The 10,239-nt window shown below is 51.7% G+C and overlaps 1 protein-coding gene across 6 annotated transcripts in view; it reads left to right on the top strand.

The window, feature by feature from the left end:
* Positions 1-6,091: 6,091 nt before the first annotated feature.
* PIAS3 (protein inhibitor of activated STAT 3) overlaps positions 6,092-10,239 on the top strand; it is a 36,387-nt gene continuing 32,239 nt past the window's right edge. The window contains exon 1 of one of the 6 annotated variants that reach the window (XM_034756338.1): positions 6,092-6,370. Coding sequence is in view for 3 of the 6 variants with exons in the window: in XM_034756340.1 (XP_034612231.1) it covers positions 10,128-10,151 (24 nt within the window). In the remaining 3 variants the exon portion in view is untranslated. Of the gene's footprint in view, positions 6,371-10,027; positions 10,152-10,239 lie in introns of those variants that run through there. The other 5 variants (XM_034756340.1, XM_034756339.1, XM_034756333.1 and 2 more) reach the window with 5 other exon arrangements.

The following is a 10,239-nucleotide window of genomic DNA, read 5'->3' as shown; positions in this document are numbered from 1 at the left end:
CTACCAGAGACCCATCCTCCAAGGATGTCAACACCAGATGATCACCTCTGCAATAGCTTTGGTTGTTTTTCCCCCTCCCAACCTGCCTCTTCCCGGACTCCGCATGCTGCTGGTGGAACGGGGCTTTATTTCAAATAGCCCCAGAGATCTGAAATCATTTACCTTTGAAAGATGGGCCACAGGGCACGCGTAGCTTGTTATAACAAACCCAGGCGCTGCAGCGGCTAGACGCAGTGACTCGATCAGCCGCTCGCACGCCTGGATACGGGACTAGAACCCAGGCCGTTTTGCACCACAGTCCCCACCCTCTACCACTTGCGCTAGAGGACAGCTCCCTTCCCTGCTTGTAGAGGTCATTTCCTTATCTTCTCTGAGGGCACCGCTAGCTGAGAGCAACAGGAAAGCATGCACCGAGTAAACTCAACTTCAGCCTCCCTTTCGCTGCAACTGAAGCCAATTATTATTAAGTGTTTGGACTTTGGTAGCACCTAGGAGCCCCCGGCATGGAACAGGATCCCGGGGTGCTAGGGGCTGTACAACCCCAAAACAAAATGACCGTCAACCAGGGTTCCTTTTACTGTCTCACCTTTCCACCACGGAGCAGTTTCTGTTCACCGGGTGAGCAAGGTAGTGGGGTTTGCCCTTCAGACCATGTGGCTGCAGGAGCAAATTAGGCGGAGTTGGCCATCGGCTACGTTGCAGCAGCGCTGAACTCTCCAATTCAGAGGTGGGGGCAACTGAGTCTTCCGTCCTAGTTCTTTGCTTCCTGCTGGATCGGGACACAGTCTGATCCTGCTCCCGTTGGAGTGAGTGGCCAAAGTCCAATTGATTTCCAAGGCACGGGACTAGGTCTCTCAAAAGCAGGTAGATCTTTGGTGCGCCTCTCTTACATCACAGGCTCTGGCTGGCTGGCTTTCCCCTTGCCTCGGTCCTGAGACTGTTTGGCTGTGGAAAGAAAATGACCCGCATCCAGACGTTTATTCTGGAAACAGGCTTTGGTGCAAGACCAGGTCCTTGTGGCTATCTGAGCAGTGCTGGGGCGGAGCACCAGGGGGAATGAAAGCGCTGAGATCAGCAAACAGAAGGAAGGGGTTTCCACTGAGCTACGGGCTGAGATACTCTTGTGGGCCTAGAATTTTGTCACATGGTCTCAGCCGTGCGACCCCAAAAGGACACTAGCATAGGCAGTGTTGTCTAGTGGGTAGGGGACGTGACAGAAGACCTGGGTTCTAGTCTTGACCCTACTGCGTAGCCTTGGGCAAATCATGCTGCTGCTCTGTGCCTCAGTTTCCCCTCCCAGCCTTTGTCTATTTAGAGTGTAAGTTCTTTGGGCGGGGATTGTTTCTTAAGGTGTGGTTGTAGAGTGCCCGCCCTCCTCTGGGCTGGGGCCCCTAGGTGCTGCTGTCACAGAAGTAACGAATGATCTATCCAGTAAATAATAGAGCAAGACCCTCAGCTGGCGTCAATCCGAGTGGCAGCGTTGAAGTGAATAAAGCTAGGCGGGCTGAGATGTGGCCCAGTGGCTTTGTCTTTGTCACTCAGAAACCTATTAAATTGGAATTTTGGAAATTCTTATTTTCTTCTCTTCTTCTGATGCTGTTTGTTTGTTTTGTTTATTTCCCCTGCGCGGCTGGGCTTCCATTCCACTTATCGTCAATTTCTCTGTCAGGGTTTGAGGAGAAGAGAAAGGATCTGGGGGGGGCTGACCAGTGCTGAGAGCGGAGGGCAGCTCCCACTCCCCTGCCTGGCTTGGAGAAGCCCCACACCCACCCAAACTCCCCACAACTCCCCTCTCTGGCTTCCTGGAGCTGCATCCCTCCCCCAGATCGCCCTCCCCTCCTTGGCTTGGGAGGGCAGCACCATCCCCTCACCCCCCTGCCTTTTCCCCTGCTTTGGCAACAGCTCCTCCTCCTCTTTATTGCACTGCTGTGACCGGGTCGATTTCAATTACAGCAGGGCCAGGTGGCTAGCGTAGACCAGGCTGCGCGGTATTGCCGTTGGAATTGCCACTAGAAGGCACCCAGGACCGTTCATGGTCACCCCACCCCTTGTGCGATCATTTCCATCGCGACGCTAGGCCGGAAAGGGGAACGCGGGCAGCCAGCGAGAACCCTCCCACTCTGGCTGAGGTGGTGAGGGCTTGGCAAGATAGGTCTTTGCCAGCTCCCATGCTATTGACCGCCTGACTTTTGCATTGCAAGGGGGTCCCAGAGACTCATCCCTTCCCAGACGTGCTCTCACCCCCTTAAACCACACATGGCCGGAGGGGTGCATGTGAAGGGGGAGGGATGTTGTGCAATAGCTTTGAAGTGTTAGGCATGCCCACAATCATGCCACGGCCTGCCCGCGGCTGCTCATCTTCCTTCAGCTTTAATGCTTCACGCTGGATCTACTTCCGTACCAGAAGAAATGCAAGAAACTGCTATTCTGCCTACCCAGGTGCCCTCCTTAATCTGATCGCCTCATGATCGCTGATCGCTTTTTATCCTCACGCCACCTCCTGTGACATAAGGGGAGTTTTATCCCCATTTTAGTACAGGAAAGGGCACTGAACAGATTAAGCAACTTGCCCAGGGTCACACCAGGAGTCGGTGGCAGAGCCACAAACTCAACCCAGGTCTCCTGAATCCACATTCTGTGCTGTATCCACTAGACCGTCCTTCCTACCAAACACAATCAATTGCATATATGCATAAGCTCCTTCCACAGCGGTCATAGAATCCTAGGACTGGAAGGGATCTCGAGAGGTCATCTAGTCCAGTCCCCTGCACTCACGGCAGGACTTATCTAGACCATCCCTGACCAGTGTTTGTTTAACCTGCTCTTAAAAATCTCCAGTGACAGAGATTCCACAACTTCCCTAGGGTAGAGATAGCTCAGTGGTTTGTGCATGGGCCTCCTAAACATAGGGTTACGAGTTCAATCCTGGAGGGAGGCCATTTAGGGATCTGGGGCAAAATCAGTACTTGGTCCTGCTAGTGAAGGCAGCGAGCTGGACTCAGTGACCCTTCAAGATCAGTTCTAGGAGATAAGATATCTTTATTTATTCTAGTGCTTAACCATCCTGACAGGAAGTTTTTCCTAATGTCCAGCCTAAATCTCCCTTGCTGCAATTTAAGCCCATTGCTTCTTGTCCTGTCCTCAGAGGTTAAGGAGAACAATTCTTCTCCCTCCTCCTTGTAACAACCTTTTATGTACTTCCAAACTGTTCTCATGTCCCCTCAGTCTTCTCTTCTCCACACTAAACAAACCCAATTTTTTCAATCTTCCCTCACAGGTCATGTTTTCTAGCCCTTTAATCATTTTTGTTGCTCTTCTCTGGACTTTCTCCAATTTGTCCACATCTTTCCTGAAATGTGGTGCCCAGAACTGGATACAATACTCCAGTTGAAGCCTAATCAGCACGGAAGAATTACTTCTTGTGTCTTCCTTACAACACTCCTGCTAATACATCCCAGAATTCAGTGTTGCCAACACCAAGCAAAAATTATGACGACCCCCCCCCAATCACGAGATTGGCTTCAAAACCATGAGATTTAAAAAAATAATTTTGGGGTGCTTTGTAGTCACCTTCTGGATTTTGTGCCTCTGGGGGTCACGCTTTCAAGATCTTCTCTGCAGCCGTGAGAGCTCAGAGCTTGCTTTGAGAAAAAGATTGTCTCCTAATCACTTCCCTCCAGGAGCTGGGGGTTTAAGTAAAACACCAAATATCGCAAGACTTTGTGATAATATCACAAGAGCTGGCGGCCCTGCAACTACCCAACTCACTGCTGATCAGAAAATAGCCCTGGTGTTCGAGCCAACTCGCATGACCAACGGTCATGGGCATTTTCTGACCAGGAAGGAAGTTGGTTTGCTTTGCACAACGTTCCTGAGCATGAGTTTCTTTAACAATACGAGAGAGAGAGAGAGAGAGAGAGTGAGTGTGTGTGTGTGTGTGTGTGTGTGTGTGCGCGCGCGTGCAGGGAGTGTAGTAGTTTATTATTCTGTTCACCTGCTCGCTTCTTTTAGCAGAAACAGCTCAAATTCAAGATGAGAAGCAGTATATTCTGCTGGAACTGGCATTGGGCTAGGAATCAGGAGACCTCGGATATAGTCTTGGCTCTGCCACTGCTTTGCTAAGTGACCTAGGGCAAGTCACTTCCCCTCTCTGTTTCCACCCTGGCTATTTAAACAAGGGCATGGACTGTCTCTTACTCCATGTATTGAAAACTCTCCTATGCCAGGATGCAGACAAAAAACTTGGCGACGGTTAGGCAGCTGACATGCAGAGACCGTTGTTGACCATGCTGTCCCATACTGTCTCATTGTTTCCTTCCCTGTCTGTCTCTACCTGTTGTCTTGTGTCTTATACTTAGATTTGAAGGTCTTTGGGGCAGGGGCCATCTTTCTGTTCTGTGTCTGTACATCACCGAGTGGCATAGGGCTCCTGGAGCATCACTGGAGTTCTGAAGCTCTGTGGCAATAGAAAGGATAAATAATCATGTATGTACAGCGCAGAGCACCATGGGGGGGTGTCCGATTTTGTGGTGTCATGGGGAAGGCAGAGCTGCCAGGACACACGAGAGCCCGGCAACCTGACCCAAACGCGACTACAGGCATCGGGGTCGGGTCAGGTCAGGAAATCGAGGTGATTCTCTCGGGCTCGGCTCTCCTCCTCCCGCCCAGTGGGTCGGCCCCACCCTGCTGCTGTGAGTCACTCACGCTGCAGCACGCACAGCGCAGCCAGGGGCGGTGGGTGGCAGGACTGGGGCACACTATTGAATGCAACCGCCGCGGTGCCAACCCCATGGACAGGAGGAGAGACGGGCCAACGTAAGCCCGAAGGAGGTGGCGGCGCTGACTCAGGTTCAGGGGGATGAGTCAGGTAGGAAAAAAACTTGACCCGCTTGGGTTAGATGGGCTTGAGTCCGATTCGGGTCTGGTTCGGGCTTAAAAATTAGGCCCTACAGACTCCTAGAATGCTCAGTGAGTGTCTGGACCTGTGATACGTACAGACGTTTGGCCTGCAGAATAACCACAATTGTCACATGCCTGATGTTATATAATACAATTGGCTGGTATAATAATATTAACGATAGCACTTTGCACTTCCATGAAGTGAAGCCTCTTAGCCCTCAGAGAGATAGACAATAGCCTCGTTTCATGGATGGGTAAACTGAGGCACAAGACCGAGTCGGTGGCAGATCTGGGCATAGAAGCCAGGCATTCTGAGGCCCAGTCCCCCTGATTGATTGATTGGTCGCTCCCATTCTCTGCCTGTGGTGTACAGTGTAGTTTCCTCAGGCCTGAAACGCTTTGGTATAACTAGAGTCTTTGGGATTAATATAGGGGTATCTGGGTGAAATGGAACGGCCTGTAAATGGGCCCTTCTGGCCTTAAAGATCTGGTGATTCCATCTGGCTTTCGAATCTGTGACTCCAGGAAAGACAAACCCATCCTGACAGGTTGGAGCTGGGAAGCGTGGAAATGTCTGTTCAAAGTGGGGGTGAGGGCAGGAGGGGGAGAAAGAAGGTTGGGGTGGAGGGACAGTTCATGGTGGGGTATAGGTGCTGGAAGTAGGGGTGCTGCCGCACCCCCCGTCTTGAAGTGGTTTCCATCATATACAGGGTTTACAGTTTGGTGAAATACCTCTCAGTACCCCCGCTATCCAAATTGTTCCAGCAGGCCTGGGGTGGGGCTGGGACGGGAGGGATTGTGGGGAACTGAAGGACCGAATTAGCCCAGGCGAATCCCACATGCCAGGCATCCTGGGGGTCACCCAGCACTGACACGAAGCATTGGGGTGAAAGGACCCAATTCTCCACTGCCCTACACCTTGCCATAGGCATCCGAGGCAGCACTGAGCGGGCGTGAAATGCCACCGGCTCCCACTGGGGAGCAGATCACACGGCACATGGACCATGGCAAGGTGGGACCAGGTCAACAGAGCCGCTTGGCTGGATTCTGGGGGACCAGCAGCAGGGATCCCATGCTGGGAAGGCGGGCTTGGATCTCTGCCCTGTTTTTGCGGTTGCTTTGCAGGAGCTGAGCTCCAGGGGGCAGCAAGGGAGGGTTGGTTATTTATTTAATCATCTGTATTATCCTGAGTTCCTGGAGTTTGCAGCTAAAGGAAGAGTCAGGCAGGCCGGGGTTTGGGACGAAAGGGTTAGTTGTAGGCTTTCCCTGGCTGGATCCCTTTTCTGCTTGCAGACCCCCGCTTCCCCCCCCCCCAAACACCCTGAAATCAAACACCCTGCCCCGCAAAAAACAAACCAAACCAAACAATAGTAACTGCAAAGCATGGGGCCTGCGGAATCTGCTGCCAGCTGCACCCGGGTTAACCACTCCTGACCTGACCCAGAGGAAGGCCTCGGCCAAAGTGAACTTGGTGAGTAAGGAGACCCTGGCGGGGGCGGGCGGGGGGCTGCTGGGCCTCCAATCCACCCTCCTCCTCCTGCCACTTTGCCAATAGGAGGGGGGAATCCAGCTGGCCCCAAAGTGGGTTTCCTGCTGCAAGAGAAACTTTGCTGCTTCCAACATCTAGATCCTACTTCACTCCCCACAAGCCTTCCCTGCTGCCCCCCAAACCGCCCCAGGGCCCCTGCCCTTCCAAATTAACTCCCCACTGGTCCCAAACCACCCTTCCTCCACGATTAACCCCCTGCTCCAAAACACCCCCTCCCCTGATTAACCCTCCTGCCCCCATCACCCCTTCATTCAGATTAACCCCCTGCCCCCAAACCACCACCCCGATTAACCCCCTGTCCTCAAACCACCCCCCAGATTAACCCTGCCCTCCAAAACACCGGCCTCTTTTCAAATTAAACCCTTTTGCCCCCCCAAGTACCCTCTCCCTCCACCTGCACACCCTTCCTGATTGGAATGGGGAGGGGCTGCTTTGACCCACCCCGTGGCAAGGGCACCCTGGGGCCGAGGGACTGACTGAGCTAGGCTGAGTCAGGAATGGCGCTCTGCAGTGGGAGCGTGCCTCCATGCTGACAGTACGTGCTATTCCTGGGAGGGTAGGGTGGGCTAGTGGATAAAGCAATGAACTGGGAGTCTTGGGGTCTATTCCGGGCTCTGGACCTGACCTGCTATGTGCCCTTGGATAAGTCATGTCCCTGCTCTGTGCCTCAGTTTCCCCTCAGACCCTTTGTGTATTATTTATATTGTGAGCTTTTGGGGGGCAGGGGCTGTATGTTCAGTGCCCAGCCCAACGGGGCCTGGATTTTTGTGGGGCACCTAGGTTACACTGTCATGCTACTTATGCTCATAATACAGCTACCATTATTATTACTATGAAGAGTAAGTAATATTACTACAATGAAAATGACTTTTAATTAATACTAGTGAGGAATAATATTGCTGTTAGATAATATCTAATAACTGACATTACCACAGCTAATATTAAGATGAGTTATCGCTAATAATGAATACTAAACGATTCTACAAAAGAGTAATACCAAGAAGACTAAATGACTAATAATGAATATCGCTACCCGGGGTGTAATGAAAATGGTGTTAAATTGTAGGCTGTCACTAATTTCAGGGGGTTTTCCTGGTCCTGCTTGCAGGCTAGAGGGCTCTGTAGGGGAGCATGCGATCTGGGTCTAGCTGTAGAAGTCAGCAGCTTCTAGTCCACATCCCTGAGCAACATAGTTAAGCCAACCTAAGTCCCTGTATAGACTGCACTAGACCAGTGGAAGAATTCTTCTGTTGACCAAGATACCACCTCGTGGGTAGGTGGATTAACTACAGCATTGGGGGAACCCCTTCTATCGCTGTAGTAAGTGTCTACACTGAAGTGCTACAGCGGCATGCTTAGAGTGTGTAGACATGAGATAGGGTGAGTTGTGCCTTGCTCTTTTTAGGGAGCAGCCTGTTTTGTCTCTTTCTGGTTTTAGGTTCATGTGTGTTACCATTCTGAATTCTAAGCAATAAAGTGGTGGTATGCTTCAGCCTTCCAGCAAGAGTAATGATGTTTTTATCTCATTGCTCTGTGGGCATGCTGTGAACATAACACTACCACCAATGCTTAGTGATGCTACTAGTAAAAAACAACAACCCCCCATAATTAATGGCCCGATCCTTGCTGACTCGTATACTTAACTTTAAGAGCATGAAAAGTCCCACTGAAGCAAAGGGACTGCTCATGCGCTACAAGCTAAGCATGTGCAGGAGTGGGACCTCAAATTCTGAATGAACAGTAAAACCAGCTGATATTTGTATGAGTAATAACACATCGAGGGTTGCATGCTTTGTTGCGTCCACAGGCTGAGCTCATTGCACACAGCAGGGATTCCTTACATCCTCATTCCCTCCCATCCCCCTGTATTTCAGCAAGCCCCCCAGCTTCCCGATCATGCCAGGGACTCTGTGTACCCCCCCACTCCTCTCCCAATGCTAGGGGTTCTGTGTGCTCTCTTCCCCCCCATGCCAGGATCTCCGATTGCCTCCCACCAGGAGCTCAGCATCACCCCTCCATTCTCCTCCTCCTCCTGTCAGGAGTTGTGTGTGACCTCCCCCTGCATGCCAGCTGTGCCAGGATTAGGGTGACCAGACAGCAAGTGTGAACAATCGGGACGGGGGTGGGGGGTAATAGGAGCCTATATAAGAAAAAGACCCAAAAATTGGGACTGTCCCTATAGTCGGGGCATCTGGTCACCCTAGCCAGGGTCCCCCGTTCTCCCCTGCATGCCAGGGACTCCGTGTGTGCCCCCTTCCCCTCATTCTCCCCAGCCTCCCATAGCAGGGTCTCCCATATTCCCCCATGGCAGGGGTTCTGTGTACCCCCCATTCCTTCCTTCCCCTGCATGCCAGGGGTCTCCCATACCCTCCCCCCCCCACCCGAGCCAGGGCACTGTGATGAAAAAAATATGAATAGTAATTCCCATACTAATGAGCAATTGTGGTAACTGATATTGCTATTAATATTCAGAGCGACAGGTAGTCCTATAAATATTGAGTGGTAATGTTGGTAAATAATTATCTAGTAAGATTCGGGGCTAATGCTGATAGTAACGAATACCCTTGTTAATACTCAGGCCTAGTGCCTTTAGCAGCCAATGATAGTATCTAATCCTCAGGGCCGATACCTAATACTGCCATTAATACTCAGGGCCAGTGCTGTTAGCAACTATTATTCAGGGCTGAAAGTAACTGTTACTTCTGTCAGTTCTCAGGACTAGGGCCAATAGCAATCAATACTCAGGGCTGCTGCTATTAGCTACTAATACTTATGGCTGATAACAACTAATTCTCCTATTAATACTCAGGACTAGTGGTAATAGCAACCAATACTCAGGGCTAGTGCTGATAGCAACCAGTACTTAGGACTGCTGCTATTAGCAATTAATTCTCCTATTAATACTCGGGGCTAGTGCTGATAGCAACCAATACTCAGGGCTAGTACTACTAATAGCTACTAATCATAATAGCTACTACTACTTATGACTGATAGCAAATAATTCTATTAATACTCCGGACTGGTGGTAATAGCAACCGATACTCAGGGCTAATGCTGATAGCAACCAGTACTTAGGACTGCTGCTATTAGCAATTAATTCTCCTATTAATACTCAGAGCAACCAATACTCAGGGCTAGTGCTACTAATACTACTATAGCTACTAATCATAATAGCTACTAATACTTAGGACTGATTGCAAATAATTCTATGAATACTCCGGACTGGTGGTAATAGCAACCAATACTCATGGCTGATAGCAACTTCCTGCTGTTAATGCTCAGGGCTACTGGGAACAGCAGCCACTACTGAGTGCAGTTAGTAGCCACCAGTGTGTTTTGCACAACCCCAGCGGTGGGATTCATGCTACTCGGTGCTGCAGTCCTAGTCCTCCTGGTGGCCAGCACTGATGGCGGGTGGCATGAACGCCGCTGTGCGGTGATCAGCCTGGAAGCGGGAGCCAGGCAGCCTGGCAGGCTCGTGTTTTGTGGGGCCCGGCTGTGAGCTCCCGAGGGGGTGTGTGTGTGTGTGTGTGTGTGTGTCTGTCTGCGGCTGAGAGCCGGGTGCGGAGTTTCGCCCCGCTCCCTCCCGCGCGGGGTCTCTGCGGCTCCGGGCCGGGGGCGGAGTTGTCGCCGCTCCCTTGGCCGCGCTCCCCGCTCGGCTCGGCTACGATGTCTCAAGATGGCGGAGGCGGCGGAGCTGAAGGTAACGAGCCCCCGGCCGGAGCGGGGCGGGGACCGGGGCAGCCGCTGAAGGGAGCGGGGGGGAGCAGGCGGGGGGGGGGCACCGAGGG

The sequence above is a fragment of the Trachemys scripta genome, chromosome 24 (genome assembly GCF_013100865.1).
Source record: "Trachemys scripta elegans isolate TJP31775 chromosome 24, CAS_Tse_1.0, whole genome shotgun sequence".
Lineage (NCBI taxonomy): Eukaryota > Metazoa > Chordata > Testudines > Emydidae > Trachemys > Trachemys scripta.
The sequence above is the reverse complement of the archived record's forward strand: the minus strand, read 5'-3'. Positions and strand labels throughout refer to the sequence as shown.